At 44.8% G+C, this 22,246-nt stretch overlaps 1 protein-coding gene across 1 annotated transcript in view; it reads right to left on the bottom strand.

Annotated features, from left to right (window-relative positions):
* LOC135887443 (intraflagellar transport protein 56) overlaps nucleotides 1-22,246 on the bottom strand; it is an 87,467-nt gene that overhangs the window by 20,652 nt on the left and 44,569 nt on the right. Inside the window, exons 9-13 of the mRNA XM_065415203.1 lie at nucleotides 18,793-18,895; nucleotides 14,841-14,896; nucleotides 11,151-11,204; nucleotides 10,635-10,698; nucleotides 2,665-2,753 (exon numbers count right to left, since the gene is read on the bottom strand). Of these exons, the coding sequence (XP_065271275.1) occupies nucleotides 2,665-2,753; nucleotides 10,635-10,698; nucleotides 11,151-11,204; nucleotides 14,841-14,896; nucleotides 18,793-18,895 (366 nt within the window). The remainder of the gene's footprint in view (nucleotides 1-2,664; nucleotides 2,754-10,634; nucleotides 10,699-11,150; nucleotides 11,205-14,840; nucleotides 14,897-18,792; nucleotides 18,896-22,246) is intronic.

The following is a 22,246-nucleotide window of genomic DNA, read 5'->3' as shown; positions in this document are numbered from 1 at the left end:
CGGGCCCCACAGGGGCCCCCACGAGAATATAGTATTCTATAGTACTGCAACTTTTTTTTATGGAAGGGGCCCCCAAAATTGCTTTGCCCCAGGCCCCCTGAATCCTCTGGGCAACCCTATTAATTTTGCTTGAAGCATGTCTAATCGAAACAGCATTATGATCACTTGCATGCCATTGGAAACATGTATATGTGCAGACATGTGATGTGTTCCATGCATTCTTGGGGGACAATGAGAAGGTGGGAGGGGCAAGTGGTTATTAGCATACCACATTTTTCTGGAGTAGACCAAGTCTCAGAGTTCTAGGCAAATGGTTGGCTTCCTTTATCCAGTTCAGCACTCCTTTTTACAGAGTGAAGTGGATGCTCTAGTTATATTCATATAACCAGTTTAACCTGCCCTCCTTCCTCCAGGCTCTCTGATATGACGTCCCAGAGTGCATTGTTCCACATGCTGCTGAAATTGCTTTGTTTGCATGCCCTCAGCCCAGTCTATTACTTGTGGAGGCACTACTGGGTAGTTGCCCAGATTTCCCCAGAATGCACTGATAAACATAGTTAGATAGCATAGTAAGTGCAGATGTACAAACAAGGCTCTTAGAGCAAAAAATGTGTCCTGTTACATGTATCCAGTTAAACTGCTCTGGCCTCTAAGTGTTTACAAAATCATGGATAAAAGTTGTAGGGCTGAGAGGACCTAAAAGATCATTGGCTGCTTTGTTTGGGAGCATCAAAGTACTATTCCCTTACCCACCCTTGTTAATGTTTAGCCATGCCTAGGGACACATCTTTCATCTGCAAGTATGGACATATTAGATTCTTTTGTGAGCTCTTTATGCTTGAAAGCACTGGCAATGCATGGTATACAAGGGGTTAACCTAATCACCCTTGATTTGGAATGTATGGAGGGGCCTGGTGCCAACTGGCACCAGGCCTTAGTCAGCAGGGAATGTTCAAGCACTCATAGGCTGGGTTATCCTAGACTTCTGGAACTGGCTTTGTACAGAACCCTATTTCTCTGGCACTCCTTAGCTGCCCTTTAATCCAACAGTCATTGTTTGTCAGCTTCATGATCTAGTGCCTTTATTTTAGTCATCTCATCTGCATGTTTAATTTCTAATCTGCTTTCCTTCTCATCTACTTCCCATTTCCAAAGTTACTTCGAACTCTGCTATATTATACTGAGATAATATAAATAATATCAAATAAACTACAGGAACTGTTTGTACATATTCCAAGTGAATGATCAAAGGAATAGGGGAGGGTGTGTGTGTGTGTGCGCCTGTGTACACTGGTGTCCTCTAGTGGGTGGGCCCAGGAAAGATCTGCTCATGTGCAAATCAGAATCTCTTCACCAACTGAGCTCAGGAAGCTGCTCCTTCAGGCATGCAAATGACAGACAAATGTAAGTATGTGTGTGTGTGCAATACTGCACTGTGCTGGATGGGATAGGTTATTCACCCTTGACCCCTGATTTGCTCTTGGAAGGTTTACGTTTAAAATCAAATTATAGCCTATACGTTAGGGAAAGTTAAAATGTGTAAAGATGTTGATGATAAAAATAATTAAAGATGTAATGTAAGTAGGGAAAACAAATGTAAAAATATGTGTTATAGGCTCTGCAAAAGTAGGAGGCCTAGATAGTTAGCCTAAAGTGCTTGACCTAAGGTTATAAGATTTAGTAATCGGCATCTTGTGATAAACAAACCACAAAAGAGGAGTTTAAGCTTGAAATAACAGATTTTTAGGGGATTTTTGGTATATGTAACCATCAGGTTAACCACATTAATGTGCTGAAAATATTGGGAAATGTATTGACACAAATAGCTTATGTCAGCAATCAGAACCCCAATTATGGTTTCCCCGAAAGCCACACATGGACAGGAGCTGATAGGCAATCTAAATATGGTTACCGGATGCATGGGGGATGTAAGGAAAAAGGGTATTAAAAGGTTGTCAGACCAACCCCAGTGGGCATATCAGCATGACAGGATGCGGAAGTTTAGATTGTCATACCTCACTTCTGATGTTCTCCACTTACTTTTCCTTCCATCCGCTAATACTTCCGATTGTCTCCATATGGTTGTGAGAATGCATAATGCAGGGGATTGTTCTGCTATACTTATTTTGCTTTTCTATTATTGCTATTATACCTGTATGTATTTAAGTACTAAATAAAGTCCTCGTGTCTGTGTGTGATTCACCAATCTCATCTCCTTTAATAAATTTGTGTAGCCGCTTGAGCAAAATAACCTGTTATTAGTGACTTGTGCAATTTGCACGCTAAATTAATCAAAGGCTACAAAGTCAGGCTTTTCCATGCATATATTAGTTCCCTCTGTTGGTTGAGTTTGGAAGGCAGGCAGCTCCTGTCACTCAGCAAGTAGAGAACGCTGGTTTGCAGCTGAAGATAAACCTCTTGATATTATGTATATCAATATTATATACAAGAATGTGCCATTGTTTTCACTTCAACAACAACAACAACACAACAAAAGATAGAAAAGATAGAAAAAAAGATCAGCCACCCAAAGAAAGTTTCCCACCCCAGATAAGTAAGAGCTCTTCTTCGCTCAATGGGAATTATGCACACAAAGGCCTGAGAGAAAAAGCTCTTACCAGAAAAAGCTGGTAAACACAGCAGTAGTTAAGGTGCTCTACTGACCTTGACTGAGTTGAGGTAAATCAGGACATCATCAAATTGTCTGAGCAGAAAGAAGCAGGAGGCCATGCACTGTCTCCCTGGGATTGTATCTAAGGCATGAGAGGAAAAGGCAGATATTTAAAATTGGGTGGTGGTGGAAAATTAACTTGGATATCTGCCTCCCAAATTGCCAACAAAGTCCTAGAATAAAGTATAACCTGCCTCTTTCAGACAAGGGGCTACACTACAGATGAAGAAGAGCTATTAGTTCATCTGGTCATCCTTCCCTATCCTGCTCCACAGATAATGCAAGATTGTTTCCCAAAATAACTTTTCTAAACCTAAAATGTTCACATATATCAAGTCCTTTATATTGGACTCCATACCAGGCCTTGCCATGTCCCACTGGAAAACTGTTAATCTCCCTTCACAATGGTATACTAACAACACAGTACTCTTATACACCACTTTTCATCAGTAGATCTCAAAGCACTTTACAAAGGAAGGTCAGTATCATTATTCCCATTTTACAGATGGGGAATAATTAGGCAAAGAGAGGTGAGGTGATTTGCTCAAGGTCACTCAGACAACCAGTGGCAGAGCCACCAATAGAACCCACATCGCGAGTCCCAGTCCAGTACTCTATCCACCAGGCAATACTACTTAGTATATGGGTATATAGCTTCCATTTCTTGTCCTGCAGGGTCAAGAGATAACAGGATTGGAAGTTGTGGCGTTTTTGTGACAGATGTGAGACCCTGGAAGTGTGGAAACCTCAATATCTCATGTATTGAGATGAGCCAAAGGTTATGGACCCAGGGGATATTCATTGACTATTGTATCAATAAGCGTCATGTGTATCTCTGTGTTCCTGGTTCACTGGGTGGGGTTCCTATGTAATCTGGAATCACTTAGAGGAGGGATGTTAATAATTAATGCAAGTTCCCAATGCTGCTTATGCAGATATCCAGACCGGTGAAGCTACACCCCCTGGGAGAAGTAGCATTGACTTAATTTACCTGATTCAGGAGGTCTGAAAGACAAAAGCCCCAAACTGTACAGAGTCAGCTTGATTTTACTCAGGACAGCCCCATTCTGCAACAAAGAACTGACAAATATGTATATGGACCTATCAGGATTTCATGTGGATGATGGAAATAGCTGGTAAGTTTAGCACATATGTAGGCTGTTTATTGTTTTATAATGTGTTTTCTCTGTAATGCTTGTGTCATAAATAATTGTACTATGCTTTGTGAAAGCTGACTGGTCACTGATTAACTGTTATTGTCCCTGAGAAACAGCAGAACTGCAGGTGCTGAAATAAAGTCAGACTGGCTGGGACAATCATCACAGTGAATTGTAAGGGGACTGCAGCTCTAAAATTCGGATCTGGAGAGAGAAGAACACTGGTTCCTGCCCCAAAAAAGGGTACAGCTAAAGGCTTGAGACCTAAGGGTATGCCCTTGAGGAAGTCATGAAGGGGGTAGATGTATAGTTAACTCCAATATTATGACAGTTTTCAAACACAGAAAATCCATCCCTAGCTGAAGGTTTTATCTGGGCCTTGGGCTGGAGTTATGGAATGGAAAATTCCCCATTTGAGAGGAAAAAAGTTTTGTTTTTGCTTTTTTAATGAAGCAGCAGTTTGAAGTTGTTCGGGAGCCCTGAAAAATTAATCCATATCCCAGGGGGATTTATTCTAGTGGACAGAGGATTAGGAGGCAATCAAAAGTGTTATCACATGGCTCTGCAATTTAATACCTTAATATCACTTCTAGGTGTGATGTCTTTGTATAAAACACACACACACTTTGGTTGAATGTAAAAATGAAACAACAACTTGAGTGTTTAAATAGAGTCCACTAATGGGGAATGTAAGAAACCAACTGAAAATGGGTATGTTTTTGCTCCCCTTCTCTATCCACAGCCAGACTCCAATCTTATTGTCCTTCCTTGTAGGATTTCTCTAGTGTGGTTTTTCTACACCAGTGGTGCCCAAACTTTTCCTGTCACACCCCCTCTTACCAGTAATGGAATCTGTCCGTGCTACCCCCTCCCCCAATTACTGCACAGCCATGGCTTCCGCAGCAGAGGAACTTGGGCTGAAGGCGGAGCTGGGGACAGAACTGGGGATGTGGGAGGAGCTAGGGCTAGAAGCGGAGCTAGCCTGGGGGCAGAGAGGGAAAGAGGGCAGAACTGGGCAGGAAGTGGAGTTGCAGCTGGGGCCAGAACTGGGCTAGGAGCAGAGAAGGGGCCAGAGCCAGAGCTGGGCTGGCGGGTGGAGTGGAGCTGCGGTTGGGGCTGGAGCTAGGCTGGGGACAGAGCAGGGGGCGGAGTGCAGCTGCCACTGGAGGCAGAGCTGGTCTGGGGGCGGAGTGGAGCTGTGGGGCTGAGGTCGGAGCTGGGTGGTGCTCCCTCCCCACCACTCGTGGGGGCTGGCCAGCTCCTCCCCCCGCATGTTCCTCTGCGTTCCCCTGGGAGAGGGCACACCCCACAGTTTGGGGACTACTGCTCTACACTTTGGCTTCCCAGGTCACTTCACTATGTATTATATTCTAGTACCTACTTGGGAACAGAAATTGGCTTGTGTGTTTAATTTTCCCTTCACTCACATGTATGCCCATCACTACATGCTTCTTCATGTGTCAGGGCAATAAGTTAAATACACCTCAGTGTTCTTCCACTCCCCTCAAGGCAATGGAAGGCACAAAGAGATCCCGAAAGAGACCCCCCACACACACCTAGCAAGATATTTAAGTTCATAAATCCATAGCAATTTATATTATACAAGATCCAAACAAAATATAAAGAAATATTTAAGGAGAGTAAAAGTTAAGAATATATGTTCTTTATAAATTAATCAAGGTAATGGAACATTAATTTATAACAAAAGAATGTTCAAGGGTCAAGAAATTCTTGAGATTTATTCTCCCCACCCCCAATTCCCACTCATCTTCCACTTTCTAGTTGGAGATCACCGTATCCCAGCACATTCCCCTCCGCAGAGTTATTTTTAAAAAAATGCATTTTATTAAAGTAATATCCATACATCTCATACAACTCAGGCTAATACTACACATTTCCAAGACACAGTCAACTGGGGCATTAATCTTAGCGCTCTAGTTTTTCCTCTTCATAACACCCATTTTCCCATATTTGTAAAATACAGCCTCCCACTGAACTTTCAGAATATAGCCACAGACACCCCTTTTTCCCTTCCTGTAAACTATCCCTTCGAAAATTCTATATACTGGTTTATGAACTCCGAACATACAACACATAATGGCTGGAGACTGGGACTATTTTCCCATTAATGGCCAGAGACCATAATATCCTGTATGTTATTTCCATATGTATGTGCCAGAGATACCATCATGTCCCCATCCATCATTATGTGATGGGCTGAATACTCCACTAGACTTAGTTCACTTTCCCCATAAAGATTACAAACCTTACTAACTCATATTATTTCAGGCAATTTTACTTCACTCATCACTATAAGATCTGAGCACCTTACAAATTCTAAAGAAGAATCTGTTTCTCTCCCTCACAGTTTTTGTTATTGTGGAAAAGCTAAGTGGAAGAAGTAAGTTTTGCATTCTGCACTGATGGTGACAAGGTTTGCAGTCATTCTGATCTCCTGCAGCAAGTTCCACAGTCATGGCCAGCTGCCAAGAAAGTTTTGTCATTCCTGTTCATTATCCTCATTGTTCTTTGGTGGCAGTTGAAGTAGGAAAGAGTCCAAAACTGAACTGAGATTTTCACCATTATTAAGGGGCACAAATTCCATAACAAGTAAGAAGACTTCAGGTTATGATCCGATCACATCTAAGAAAAGTAATTGGTCCTTATCAGTACTTGGGGAAACACCCAGAGGAAAACCTACAGGAAGCAGTGTCTATAATTCAGTATAGCATACTCTTTTCTTGGAGTCAGTAATAAACTAAAGCCCCAGCACTGTTTTGATGATATTGTGCTGCTAGATAAGCGCTATCTTGGGAAAAGACAAGCTGAGTCCCTGACTAACTGTGGTCGTACAAAAATTCAACGGCACACTATGAAAGTCTGTTTGCTCCAGTGTTCTGCCCAAATTCCCTGTTAGAGGATAATTTTATGTAGGCAAAATGCAATTATCTATGATTTCACTTTAACAGAATATTATTCTTCACTCCGTGTTCTTAGGTATAAGTAGCATTACTGTGCTTTGTTAAATATCTGACCAGTATTGTGCTGGTACAGTACCAGTGTTGGATGAAATATTTCCTGAATAACTATTGTTCATAGAATGCTTTGGGATGATGACTATATAAAATATGGTATTAAAAAGATAATAAAAAGAACACAAAATAGTCATGGATTGGTGCCACTATCACCAACCCTGGTTTACCATGGATACTACTTGTTATGGCAAGAAGTGAATGGGTGACTTTGCCTTAGCTCTGTTCCATTTTGAATAATGAAATGGAAGTAAAATAGGAAAGTTGGGATTTTAAAGACCTAATCCATCCCAAGTGATTCACACAGAAAGAGGAAAAAAACCTCATTTTGAGAAGCTCCATACTTTGTGTAACTTAAAGTGAGCCAAAAGGAGGTAATATGAAGTCCAGAAAGGAGTTTTCCCTCCCAGTGATTTGATGTTTTTCCTTTACCAAATGCCAGATTTGGTCTTAAAACTACTGAAGATGAAGAGGGGGTGCTTACTCCCCATTATTTTGGCATCGTGTGCAATCCTTGTGTTCTAGGAGGTAGAGCTACCGGCTATAGGTGTGCCAGCAGCAGCCACTTGAGTGGGCTACAGGATCCACTCATATTAAGAATTAAGTTTGTCTAATGAGAACTGGATACTCACTAAGAGTTATGCTCAGCCACAGAAATTATATACCATTTATTAAGTGAAAGTGTTAAAAATGTGATAATTCACTGCGTTTCCCCCATTCAGTTCTTCTTTTACTCTCGCCAAGGAATCTGATCCTTATTTCTTTTTCTAGCATGAGGCTAAAGAAAGGTGAGCTATTGGGAAAGATCACTCAGAGCACTGGCATTAACTGCCAGGAGTATAGGGGACAGTAAAAAACAAAAACAAAAAAGCAACCTCTAGTGAGGGGTGGCCAACCTGAGCCTGAGAAGGAGCCAGAATTTGACAATGTACATTGCCAAAGAGCCACAGTAATACGTCAGCAGCACACACCCCCCATCAGCTCCCCCACCCCGCTCCCAGTGCCTCCCACCCACCGGCAGCCCCGCCGATCAGTGCCTTCCCCCCCCATCCCCGCATCTCTCGATCAGCTGTTTCGTGGTGTGCAGGAGGCTCTGGGGAGACGGGGGGGTAGAAGCGAGGGCACTGCAGGCTCAGGGAAGGGGGCGGGAAGGGATGGAGTCCCTGGGGGCAGGGCCCGTGGCAGAGCCAGGGGTTAAGAAGTGAGCACTCCCGGCACATTGGAAAGCTGGCACCTGTAGCTCCAGCCCTGGAGTCGGTGCCTATACAAGGAGCCGCATATTAATTCTGAAGAGCCGCATGTGGCTCCAGAGCCACAGGTTGGCCACCCCGGTCTAGTGCCCTCATTTGCAATGTCAATTCCAGTTTATGAGACATTGGTGACCAATAGTTTTAGCCATCTTTTTTCCTAGCCGAAATACAGTGTACAGCTGTTGATTTTGGGCAGGTTTTATTGCGGAAGAAAGGTAGATAATGGTTGCTATATAATGGATGCTTCTTGGGTTTTTCTGAAACCACACAATAATTAAAAGTCTAGACTTACACAGCTCCTGAACGGAAGGACTCATACCCTAACTCTGCTCACTGTGTGCTTTTTAATTTTCTAAGTCAGTAATCTAACCAGAAACAACAGAGATCTAACCGCTGACCTCTGTAAGACTTTGCTGAATGTGTGACATAGTTCTCATAAACTACCCTGTTCTCAACAGTTTTTTAAACATTTTCCATCTCCATGTATGATCCTGGGATCTCTGTAGAGAGTGAGAGATGTAGAAAGACCAGAATCACAGCAGAGAAAAAAAGTGCTCTGCTTTTTCTGTTTGTCCATTGATCTTTGAAAATTCCCAGTAAGTTAACAGGCTTGTGAAGGTGCTATCAATCACTTATCTGGCCCCCTTCCAACCCCCCCCCCCCCCCCCGCCAACACTAACGCAGGATTTTCTTTACTTTACGAAACACAAACCATCATTCCTTTCTAGTTTTGTGTAACAGTTAGATATGCTGATCCAGGGCACTGTATAAGACTTTAAACAGACAGACAATCTAGTGGTACTAGCTCTTTACTCCTGGGAGACCACCAAGGACTGGCAATAGAAGGAAGTGCTAGATTTTGACTTCTAGGCCAACTATGTTAGCAAAGGCTCTCATACAAAGGCAGTAAAACTATAATCCCCATCCTAAATCTAGGGAAGCAAATGCAAAGTCCGAGGTCAACAGAATGACCTTAAGCAGGCAATAGAATGGCTGGTGTGTTATAATATATATAAGTATAGCACATTTTAGAACATTGCACTGAGAGTTCTTATTGTTCCTCTTTATTATGCTATTAGCATGTGCTGCCCTGAACATATAAAACACTGTCTCTGCCTCAAGGAGCTTACACTCTAATTTAGACAAAAATATGCTACTTGAAGATAATACAGTAAAAGCTGTTTTATCTGGCATGTTGGGAGAATGGGGGTTGCCGCTAAGTAAAAAATGCCAGTTAACTAAGAGGGAGGAGTTTGGGTGCGGGAGGGGGTGTGTGGCTGGGGGTTGGGATGTGCGGGAGGGAGTGCGGGGTGTCAGATCCAGGGGGTGCTCACCTTGGGCGACTCCCCGCAAGCGGCGACCTGTCCCAGCTACTACTAGGCACGGCAGGCAGCTCTGCCCTGCTCTGAGCGCTAGCTCCGCAGCTCCCATTGGCTGGGAACCGCAGCCATTGGGAGCTGCGGGGGTGGTGCCTGTGGGTGGAGGCAGCGCGCAGAGCCGCCTGCCAAGCCTCTGCCTAGGAGCAGCTGGGACAGGTTGCCGCTTGCGGGGAGCCGTCCAAGGTGAGCACCCCCCAGATCTGGCACCCTGCACCTCCTTCCGTGCCCCAACTTGCTGTCCTGAGCCCTCTCCCGCACTGAAACTCCCTCCCAGAACCCACATTCCCTCCAGCACCCCAACCCCCTGCCGGCCCCACGGCAACTGGACTATAAACCAGAATTTTAATGAAGATCAGAAATGCCAGTTTATAGAGCTTTCCGGTTAGCCAAGTGCCGGATAAAACAGCTTTTACTGTACTGTGTATTTGGTATATCACTGGGCCCATCTCCAGCCCAAATGCTGCTGTTAATATGACTGTTTATGATAGAAGTACCATTTTACATTGATAGAGATCCTGTTTTATTACAAACCCATTGCTCTAACTGGAACAATGTAGGTGTCTATAAGATGCTGAAAATTGTGTGCACATGTGTGTCAGAGCATATCTTCAGTTTCGTATGACAGCAGATGTACTATGTGGAAACATTATGCTGTTACCAGCATAACTACAGCAACACAATGCCTGGCACTAGACATGCTGAGAGTCAGCAATTGCATAGGCACTATTATAAGACAGTATATACCAGCAGTTCTCAACCAGGGGTCCAAGGCCCCCTGGGGGCCACAAGCAGGTATCAGGAGGTCCACCAAGCAGGGCCAGCATTAGACTCACTGGGGCCCAGGGCAGAAAGCCAAAGCCCCACCAGCCCAGCCCTGACAACTGGGCCTCAAGGTGAAGCCTGAGCAGCTTAGCTTCGTGGGGCCCCCTGTGGGTTGGGGCCCTGGACAGTTGTCCTGCTGGCTACCCCTTAATGACAGCCTGGCTTGTACATGCAGAAAAACAGTTGTGGCACATGTGGGCTGTGGAGTTTTTATAGCATGTTTAGGTGGGCTGCAGAAAGAAAAAGGTTGAGAACCCCTGGTATATACTGTAGTATCAGTAGAAGAGCATTTACATAATGGAGAAAGAAAATTTCAAACGTACCACATTCACTGGCTGATCCTCCCACAAGCTGGAAGAACTGTTGAGCAATTTTCAGATGATCCCTCTTGGAGAGAAACAAATGACATGAGATCCAGAGCATGGAGTGGTGCCATGGGACAGAATGAACGCATGCTCCAAGGGGGGTGAGTAGGGTGAATACACATATTGTGGGGTGAGGGGAAAGATGGGGACAGAGGTACAATAAACAAGGAAGGAAGGAATCTTATTGCATGGACCCATATACACAGAATCATTTAAAAAGGAAGCAAGGCTTTTGTAAGCAGGATAGAGAGGCTCAGTTCAGTTTGAATGAGTCTCAGAGCTAGTAACAGAAACTCACAATTCACTCACTTTGGACTGTGAATTATGGAGACAGAAGAAATGAAGGGACTCAGAAAGCATGGGATTTGAGTGTGAAAGTACCACCTCTTTCCCATTAGCTGCATTCCAGATACCACATTTCTTTCTCCCCTAGTACTGATGTAAATGCTGGAGCACCAGAGGGGTTTTACTCACTGAGCCCATTTCCTGTCCAAGGGCTGCATTCACCACTCCCTTGAGTATGTACTCCTGCAACAAACAAGAGGATCAGAGAAGACAAGTTAAAGAATTCAGAAGACATACAAAACAACTGCAGGCAACTTAGAAATTATTTTGTTCCTGCCCATGCCAACTCTATTCAAACTTCATTTTATTAGTAGTCAGATATGACTGCACTCCAGCAGCGTGTAATAAATAATAACCAAAAAAAAAAAAATCAATCCTGCATGTGAGCCAGTTGTTTAAGTGAAATGAGCTAGGGTTCTGAATCAAGGTCCTGTGTAGAGACAGCAACATTATAAAAACACCATCAAAATTGCCAGGAATTGTCCTGCTGTTATCAGTCGCAGCAGAGGGGCCCAAGTAGACTGAACTCCCCTTTCAGGTGTATAAGTGGTCACTCCAGGGAGGAGGATATGTGTCTCTGCCTCAGGGTATGGAAGTTTGCATTGCCTCTGCCAGTATTACATCTACCCTGTGAATAAAGAGAACTTGAGTCCCCAGGGCTGTCAAACAGACTGATATCTTTCAACCAGCATGAAAAATTAAATCTGGTGCTGGTAAAAGGTATTAAATTGACAGTGCTGGAGGCTGAAGTCCTCTGCCTGTAAGTCAGGTACAGCAAAGGCAGAAGCATTGCAAGTTTTCCCACATATGTATATATAGTTCCTCCACACTGCCCTGGAGAGAGGCACCTCTGAAGCCTCTGCAGTTCTTGAACCCCTCTGCTGAGATGGCAAAGAGGGGGACAATTAATGCCAACTGTGATTATGGTTTTTGGTGGAACTTGTCCATTAGCACAACAATGGCATGTTACCAATAATAAATAAGAGGAGCTGGACTGAGAAACTCACTACATTTTACACAGGTCACTGGACCATTCAGCCAGAATGCAACTTATCTGTCTGCATTCAGCCAGAACAACTGATTTTCTGCATATCCAGTAGATTAAAAGCCAGGGCTGGTTGGTATTAGGGGTAGCAAGCAGGGCAACTGCCTGTGGCTCCGCACCACAGAGGGCCTCGCAAAGCTAAGGCTTTGGCTTCAGCGCCATGCAGCTTGGGCTTTGGCTTTTTGATCTGAGTCCCAGTGAGTCTAACGTCGGCCCTGCTCTTTGGTTTATTTTGGCAGACCATCTGAAACCTACTTGTGGCCCCCCAGGAGGCCCCAGACCTCTGGTTGAGAACCACTCGGATTGGCTTTTAGCCAAGATGGCCAGGGATACAACCCCATGCATAGGCACCAATTTTCCCCGGCGCCAGTGGGTGCTCGTACCCCCACCCCGCCTCTGGCCCCACCCCGACTCCACCCTTTCCCCACCCCCATTCCAACCCCTTCCCCAAAGTCCCCGCCCCAACTCTGCCCCCTCCCTGCCCCTATTGGACCCCTTCCCCAAATCCCCACCCCGGCTCTTCCCTGCGGCACGCTCGGGGAGGAGGTGGAGCAGAGGCAGAGGTGAGCTGGGCGGGTGGCTGCTGGTGGGTGCTGAGCACCCACCAATTTTTCCCCGTCGGTGCTCCAACCCCAGAGCACCCACAGAGTCGGCGCCTATGACCCCATGTGCTGAGTGTCTTAAGCCTCTTACTGCAAGAAGCTGGGACTGGACAACAGGGGATGGATCACTCAGTTGCCCGATTCTGTTCATTCTCTCTGAAGCATCTGGCACCGGCCACTCTTGGAAGCCAGGACACTGGGCTAGATGAACCATTGGTATGACCCAATCTGGCCCTTCTTATGCGTATTAACATACTGTATATTATCAGCCTTGTGGCGAGTACCAGCATGTATGTGAGGAATGTATTTATAAATCAGACACACACATAGAAGAAGTCCTTCATGTGGAGATGGATCTATCATTCTTAACCCAAAGAGCTCCAGTCACCTTTTCAAAAAAGCCTACCAGAGAAATGTTTCCTCTTTTCCCTGAAATATAAATTTCCTGACAAACACTGAGGAGCAGGACTTGATAACATTCAATCTAGAACCAGTGACAGATTTACAGTTGTAGAAGGTCTCTGCAGGGCTAAATAAAGGAATTTATTCCATTGCTATAGAAAGATTTCCATTTTGCCAGTGGGAACCAGCATTTGATTCGAGCCATGGAAGATCCTAAAATGTCAGATGTTAAAAATTACATTATTTTTGAAAAAGCTCTTTTAGGTAATATTAAATCTTTCTAACATTTATTCATTATAATTTCTCTCTCTTAAAAAGCCTGCACAGTGGGACTCATGATAACTACAGGAGCCTGGCTTTACAGGCAGAGAGAGATAATAAAACAGTACCAATAAACATTTTAAAACTTTGTAAAACATTTTTTCTGTAACATATATGGCATATGCACAATTCACAATGGCTGTGGTGTGGTATAAAAGATGTATTGGTACTCATCTAGGATGATCTGCATAATTTGCCTGTAGTTTTGCCACTCTCATCTCATGTTCATGTAACATTTACAGCACACCTCCATTACCAATAAATAGATACAGAATACATGAACACAAACAGCTAACACATGAACAAGTGGAGTGGACAAAAGTTTTTATCAGCATGAGTTTGGGATGACTTGCATAATTTGAGTGGCAAAGCCATCAGTAGCTGCTCCAATGCTGCTAAAACTAGGACTCATAATTCATTGCTGGTGCTACTCCACCATCAGCAATGGTGGAAGTTCTAGGGTACACAGGTCTCAGGAGTTTTGGTCACTGTATCATATAATCTTCCAGAGTATGTCTTCCTCAGTGTCTATTTTAGACATTTTCTCTTGTTCAGATCCACTGTATTTATACAGTGCATGTGTTTCTATAATATGTGGGCTTTGAGAAAGAAAATGCAGGGAGGAGCAAGAGACTGAAGCTGGCCCAGCAGCTGCAGAAAGCAGTTCAAATAGGTAGTGTTGAACTGGGATGAGGTGTTGAAATGAGGCCCAGCTGGGACCACCTCTTCCCCCTAGCACCTCCCAGACCCAGACCTATGCAGAGGACAACCCCATCCCTTCACAAGGACCCATAAAGTCTTCCCTCTCCTCCCCAGCCATGTGATCTTTGAGAAAAAAACTGCAGGGAAGAGTCAGCAAGAGACATAAGTCAGTCCAGGAGCTGCAGAGAGCAGTTCAAGCAGGAGCCAAGGACACGGCAGTTTTCACTCCGAACATTCCTTCTCCTGTGCTGATTGGCTGTTCCTCCAACACCTCCCACCATCACTCTTCCTGTCTAGCTAATACACTTAACATAACCCAATTGAAAGGATTTAAATAACAAAATCGCAAAACTAACATTACATTTGCCACCGCCGCATTGTTCACTCTGTTTTTGCATTCTATCCCTTTCCTATACCCTGCGTCTGTCTTGTCTATTTAGACTGTAAGCTCTTCAGGTTAGGGATTGTCTCTTATTCTACATTTGTACAGTGCATTTACATTTGCAAAATGGGGCCCTGTTTTCCACTGGCTCCTACACACTACCATAATAAACATGATAAATAAAATAATACATGCATGTATATATTTCACACATACAAAGCTTTAGCACTGGTGAAAGGTGGTGGAAGGATGAATGCAGGGTGTTAAAGGGGATGAATCGTCAGGGTACTGGCTTGGACATGGCAGATTCTACCCCAACTTACAAACTCTTTCTTTAAGTAACCATGCCATAAGTCTCAAATTACCTGTGGAGTTGTAGGTTCCAGGTCCTTAATCAGGTTATAAGCCTCCTGCACATCATCTGAAATACCAAAAGTTACATGCATGACAAACCACAGTGAATTGTATTCAGACAGACCACTCATCCTCCACAACATTCCTTTACCCAGTCACAGATAGATAAAGCATTTGAAGGGGAGGAGTAAGGGGACTATAAATCTGTGTAAATGTATACCTTGCTGGTGGTGGCTTTCTTGAGCCTGTATAACACATGGTTTGAGTAATAGCTTATTTATTACTACATTTTCCCTAGTACAGAGATCACTTGGCCCGTTGTTCATAGTCCAGTGGATGAGTTCTCAATAGTGCAAGGTCAAGATAATAAATCCTTCATACTCCTGTCTCCCCTAACATGTTTATTCCTCCCTCAGGGCAAGACTGGGTTAGCTGCTTCTGAATACAGACTTTACGGTTTCATTATTAATACCTCAACATTTGGCAAATTAGTGTATCTGACCCTAATTCTCCCATGTAAAAAGCACTGTTAGTGCAAAAGTTAAAGAATTTTACTCACACAAAAAAGTTATATACTAAAACAAGTACATTCTAAAAAAAAAAAAAAGGATCCAGTCTTAGAACATCTTAACTCCATCCCCTTCACTTGTATATATTAGCGCGGGGCTTTTCTGTCACACAATTACCCAGCAAAGTTAATTCACACTAATAAACAGGAAATCCATTGCAAATTACCAGGTGTTGATAATTAAGCAAATTTTTTTTTTTTAAACGAAGGTACTATAGAATAGCATATTTTGTTCATGTATTTTGACAAGTACAGTTTAACTTTAATGATACTTCATTGTATAATACTTATACACCATTTACATCTTCAAAACACTACAAAATAAATCAAACCTCACATACTCATGAGGTACCTAGGTACATATGAGGCCAATAATTTTTTTTAAATACTTTGCTCTTAAATACCAAGTATTATTGGTTCACTAGTACATGCATTTTAGTACAATTTGTAAAAGTAATGAAGTCTTAATATGACTTAATCTTACTGCAGATCTCTGGTATTAAATCTTTGATGAGAAATCAGGTGAAATTGCCATTTTTGTGAGAATTAAAGGGCTTGTGGATTAGCAAAATGATATTAATGAGGTTCTGTACAGTATGTGCCATAAGTGAGCTATATCCATTTATGGCAATAGGAAAAGAGAGCACATCTATGTACTAAAATTTGTGACAGCTCAAGTAATGAAGCTGAGTACCAACTGGATGTGCAGTGTGGCAAATCCAGGACAAATGGCTACAAAAGGGGGGGGGTAGTAATTAGTCCCAGGGGGTTAAAAAGCCTCTCCCAAACCACGGAGGAGAGATAACCATGGGGAAATAAGGTTCAGCTGGAAAAGGGGTTACCAGGGACAGGGCCGGCTCTAGGATTTTTGCCGCCCAAAGCAAAAACAATTTTGGCCGCCCCCCCCCCCGCCCCGTTTTTTAATTACCCCACCCCCGGCCCCGCCTCAACTCCGCCCCTTCCCTGCCTCCTCCCCCCAGGCTCTCAAACCTGGGAGGGAGGGGGAGAAGCGGCGCCCGTGCCGCGGCCACTCGGAGTCTCCCCCTCCCTCCCAGGCTCTCAAACCTGGGAGGGAGGGGGAGACTCCGAGTGGCCGCGGCGCGCGAAACGGCTGTTTTGCGCGCCGCGGCCGCTCGGGATCTCCCCCTCCCTCCCAGGTTTGAGAGCCTGGGAGGGAGGGAGGGAGGGGGAGACTCCGAGTGGCCGCGGCACGGGCGCCGCTTCTCCCCCTCCCTCCCAGGCTCTCAAGCCTGGGAGGGAGGGGGAGCAGCGGTGCGCGAAACGGCTATTTTGCGCGCCGCGGCCGCTCGGTATCTCCCCCTCCCTCCCAGGTTTGAGAGCCTGGGAGGGAGGGGGAGACCCCGAGCGGCCGCGGCGCGCGAAACAGCTGATTCGCGCGCCGCTGCTTCCCCTCCCTCCCAGGCTTGAGAGCCTGGGAGGGAGGGCGAGTAGCGGCGCGCGAGCGGCAGCAGCAGCGAAGGTGAGTTAGGGCGGCCGGGGCACATTTTTAGGGGCGGCATTCTGGCGCCGGCCATGCCGCCCCTAAAAATGTGCCGCCCCAAGCACCAGCTTGTTTTGCTGGTGCCTAGAGCCGGCCCTGACCAGGGAACCAATTAGGTTCAGCTGGCTCCAACTGTTTGAGACCTTTTTAAACCCTCCCCGGTGTGGAAGGGGGGTGGGAGAGAGTGAGAGAAGCAGGGAAGCTGCCAGTAAGCTAGGTGCAGCAAGGCTCTGAACCCTTCCAGCAAGGAAGGCTGCACTCTGTCCCTAGAAGGGAAGAAAAACAACACAAGGGACTGACTGAGGGAAGGAATAGCCAGACCCTGTGCCACCTACGAGGATTTGCTTTGCCCAAGCCTGTGTCTCCAAGGCTAAAAAGGACTTGAGCCTGCTGAGGAGAAGAAGGTACTTTGCCATAGCAGATACAGAGACAGTCTAGGATGCACGTGAATAGCAAGCAGAAAACTCATTTGAGACATGTCCTCTGACAAAGGGATTAAATTTCAATAATCTTATTGGCATGGCATAAATATGTTGCTAAAAATCAGCACATCAAGCTTCAGAATCAATATAATTAAGCTACAGAAGGCCCATAGAGCTTTTTCTTTTAATACTTTTATAGCCACTCAAATGCCTTGATGCACTTATTGGTATGTAAGGTTTACGGTGTGGTTTATTTCTGCTCCTTAGGTCAGAAGTCTAAAGTTTTTTTGATTATTTTGAGTTTTGTGGGGTTATCACAGTTTTATTTCTTTCATCTAAAAAGAACCAACCTGACCAAGGCTATGGCACCTGTAGCGCTTCAGTGTAGGACACTTACTACAGCAAGAGGATGGGTTCGCCATCCCTGTAATTAATTCACTTCCCCAAGAGGTTGTAGCTAGGTTGATGGAAGAATTCTTCCATTGCCTTAGCACTGCCTACACTAGAGTTAGGTTGGCTTAACTACATTGCTATGGGGGGTAGATTTTTTTTACACCCGAGAGACAGCTATGCGGATATAACTTTTCATTGTAGACCAGCCCCAACTCTAGACAACTAGGTGACAAAGTGGTAAAGGTTACTAGCTGAAATAGTCAACATTACTGCAACCTCCTTTGAAAGACAATAAAACAGAATGTGTGGGACTAAACCATAAAGACAAAGGAGATAACATCTACTGCTTTTAAGTACACTGCTCTAAATAACTAGTCATGCAGAGATGATGAAATACCATGAATAAGGAAGTCAATGAGTGGAAAAGTGATCAACATATCCCATTACACAGGTTCCTGCAGTTAACACCAAATCATCAATCAATCCACTTCTCAATGGAGAAATACAGTGGTGATGAGCATCAGGGGAGAGGGAGGCATTGTAACCAATAAAAAATACAAAAGGAACCCAAAGCAAAGACAGAAATGACTTGGAAACACAAGAAACTCTTGCTGTCCCGGGAATCTACCTACATTTTTCAACAGTTGGCAAATGTGTGTAGAATGGATTGTCTTGTTCGCAGACTGCAGCCTTGTTTCTGGTCCCCAGAAGAGAAGAAACTGGTTTTTTTTTACAGCCTGTTTGTGCCACATTTACAGAAATAATTTGCATTGCCTGGGTGGCAATCCTGTGTACATTTTTAGCATTTTAGCAGGCTTAAGGGGAAGTGTTTCACTAGTGTAAAAAAAAGTCTCTGATCTTCTGCTGAAGTGGATTTGTTCAGCCCTTTGCAAATGGACTTCCTTCAGAAGTCAAGAAAGTATGTAAGACATTAGCTTATTTACCACAGATGAAATAGTGCAAAGAATGCTGTGGCCCATTTGAAGAAGGCTAGTTGTGAGATGATGAACAGATGTCACAGAAAAAGAAAAGTTTTTAATCCCTGCATCTAAGAGAGAGACAGAGGGAGATTTCATTACCTTGCCGGAGATAGTAAATCACCAGGTTCAATCTGGCTTCAGGAATAACATCAACCAGGGGTGGCAGAACCTGCAGAGCCCCTTCCCCACCTCGGAATACAACCTGCAGAAAAGAAAGCACCCATCTTGTTAGTCCTATAGAGTGTTCCAGTCTGTGATCTCATAATCATCCTTGAAATTTCCACAGTAATGACCTGTTATAGTCAATGGATTCAGCATTAGCTGGACCCCTAGTTTATTAATAATTATAAACATCTCACATTTTACAAAAATACTTAACCCATCAGTAAATAGTAATTATTCCTGGAGCAGAACACATCAGCTATTCAACAGTTCAACGCAACAACACATAACAGTGTCGAACAAGTTAGGCAGAATATGAACTAAACTGATACTGCAAGGGGAATATAGATGGAAAATTACAATTCACTTTAATTATAATTATACCAAAATATTAGGGCTAATAATCCTAGACATGTGAAAAGTGTCACGTGATCTTTAAATGACCAAAAATAGTCAGGTCTTCAGTTTCACACGACAATTCCCTCCTCCCACAACACCATATGGGACATTGGTTCAGGTGTGACTTGGGAAGGAAGCTTATCACCTGCTGAATCATTGGTAAAAGGATCAAAACATAATTCCACCACTGAAATCAGAAAACAGCTTTAACTCTTGAATGCATAATATGTTAGAAAAAAATTATGGATAAGCTTGTTGTGACTTGGTTTGTGGTTCAGCCAATGTGCCATTTCAATAGGGTTGCCAATTTTAGTTGGACGTATTCCTGGAGGTTTCATCACATGACATAATCTTTAATTAAAGATTAATCTTTAATTCCTGGAAACTCCAGGACAATATTGGAGGGTTGGCAACCTACATTTGGATAAGTTTGTCAATCACAGTGCAGCTTACTGAACAAAAAGAAGAGGGCCCCAAGTCTAGCAAGGGGTGTGCTTTGGTGGCTCCTACGATGGGAAAGGACAGGCCCTGAGAAATTTCCAGCTCCAACAGGATTTTCAGGGTACCACAGTTAGTAGATCTGCAATTTCATATTTGAGTTTCTTCAGAACTCCTGGGTGAATACCATCTGGTCCTGGTGACTTGTTACTGTTTAATTTATCAGTTTGTTCCAAAACCTCCTCTATTGATACCTCAGTCTGGGACAGTGCCTCATATCTGTCAAATGGTATGGAAATCTCCCTCACATCCTCTGCAGTGGGAGGGATAGGTTTTGGTTTCTATTTCAGGGAGCATTGGTGTGCCCGTGAGTGGCCCCAGGAGTGGAGGGAGTCTGGAATTTTGAAAGACATCAGTCACATTCCTGGTGTTCTTCCCAATTTTGGTGGCAGTCACCATCTGGGATGGGGAGTTCAAGGACAAGAGGATCAGGTTTTGGTGCAACAATCTAGCGGCTGTTCATGTGGTGAACTCTCAGTCCACTAAATCGGCCAGGGTAATGAATTGATGAGGTCTTTCATTCTCCATTGCCTTGTATGCTGTACTTATTTCACTGCCAAGCACATACCTGGGCTTAACAATGATATAGCGGACACTCTTTCTTGATTGCATGTTGACCAATTCTGAACACTAGCACTGGAGGCCATGGCGGTGCCCAACCTAATGCTGGCAGCCCTACGGAATCTTGCACTGTGCACCTTTTTGGCTTACATGACAGTGTTTGAGGAGTTTCAGGCATTCAAGGAGGTTGTGGGTCTTCCCAGGGCCTGGTCTATACTAGAACCACAAATTTGGCAGTTTATGGGCTTGCTATATAGGTGGGGGCTTGCATCACTGGCTACAGCTAACCAGTTAGCTGGGGTGTCCTTTTGCTGCAAGTCTGCAGGTCATCTGGACCCCGTCAGGGATTCATGGCCTGTAGGATGCTGGAGGTTGGGCCTAGGCTGCTGGGACACAGAACAATGTTAGGGAGCCAGTGACCTTGCAGGTCCTTAGACAATTAGTCAAGATTCTTCCTCAGATCTGCCATTTGGGTTGGGGGTGAAGCTATATTCTTCAAGGCAGCCTTTCTTTGGGGCCTTTTGGGTCAGTGAGCTGGTCCCATCAGCGAAGGGTGACTCTTCAGTGCAGGATATCAAACTACAGAATGTACAATGGGAAGCTGACTCTCTACAGCTCAAGGTCCGCAGGTCAAAAAACAATCAAAGAGGGGTCAGCGAGGCTGTTGCTCTGCACCACTCTGGTGAGATGGATCCATGTCTGGTACAGGCATTGCAGGCATATGTGACTCAACAGCCACCTGGTGAGGGTTCCCTGTTCCTGCATGGGGAATGTTCCTTCCTAACCAAATTCCAGTTTGTGGGAGTGTTTAGGAAGGGGCTGTCATTCTTGAGCTTGCCACCAAGAGAATACGGCTCCCACTCGTTCTGTATGGGGGCCACACAGTGGCTACCCAGTTAGATCTGTGCGCATTAGAAGTCCAGGCTAAAGGACGCTGGCGATCTACAATCTTACATGCAGCTGCCTGAGGGGAAGCCAACACCGGGGATGGGCTGTAAGTGCCACAGGTTTTAACCATGTCTGCTTCCTTCCCCATGCTGATCACATAAAATGATCACACAGCACACACACAGCTGAGAATATGGATTGAGGGCATGGTATTGTGCACTGGGCTTATAAGAGAGCATGTAATTCGGGCGAGAAGTTCGCAGCTGGGCCTCAGGCGGGACATGACTTTGTCTTGGCACGGCAGCCAGTGCATGACCTGGGACCAACTCATGTCCCTCTTGCATGGGCTGGCGCACCGAAAGGACACACTGGACATCATAATTATCCATTTAGGGGAGAACGACCTTAGAACGTGCCCTGGCCTCAAACTGATTTTGAAGGCTAAGTGGGATATTGGACTGCTGGCAAATATTTCTTGGCATGGGGACAGTATCGCTAGAGATATTGGACTGCAGGGTTTGGTGGACTGCAGCATACCCACAAAAGGTGGATAGGGCCTGAAGGAAGGCCAGCTGGAAAATATCAACATGGCTGGGGTCCAGAGGTGCTTCAGTTATCAGACATGGCCACATAGCCCAGAGTGCAGCTGAGCTTTATTGAGGATGGAGTGCACCTCTCTGATACAGGTGCCAATTTGTTTCTGGATGCTCTTGGTATTGGGTTGGCCAAACTTCTAGGTAGTGGGCTTGAGGCAGCCAAGCTAAGGCAGGCACCTCCTTGTGGCAGGTACCGGGTACAGGAACTTGCTGATTTAGGCTCCAGATACAAAAAGGTAACATAGTGGGCATCCTGAGGGCATCATGTCTAACCCCTAGGGGAAAATGAGAACCAGGGGTCAGGACATTATCCTGGGGAACCCACCCCACCAATGCACTTGATGGTGGTGCAGGCAAAGGGGTCGAGGCTCCCTCTCGCCTCAACCTCAGAAAGGAGGAGGGATGCTACAAGGCAATTGGAGACATGCACAGACCTTCCTAGTGTGATG

The sequence above is a fragment of the Emys orbicularis genome, chromosome 1 (genome assembly GCF_028017835.1).
Source record: "Emys orbicularis isolate rEmyOrb1 chromosome 1, rEmyOrb1.hap1, whole genome shotgun sequence".
Classification (NCBI taxonomy): Eukaryota; Metazoa; Chordata; order Testudines; family Emydidae; genus Emys; species Emys orbicularis.
This window is presented reverse-complemented; position numbering and strand designations above follow the sequence as displayed.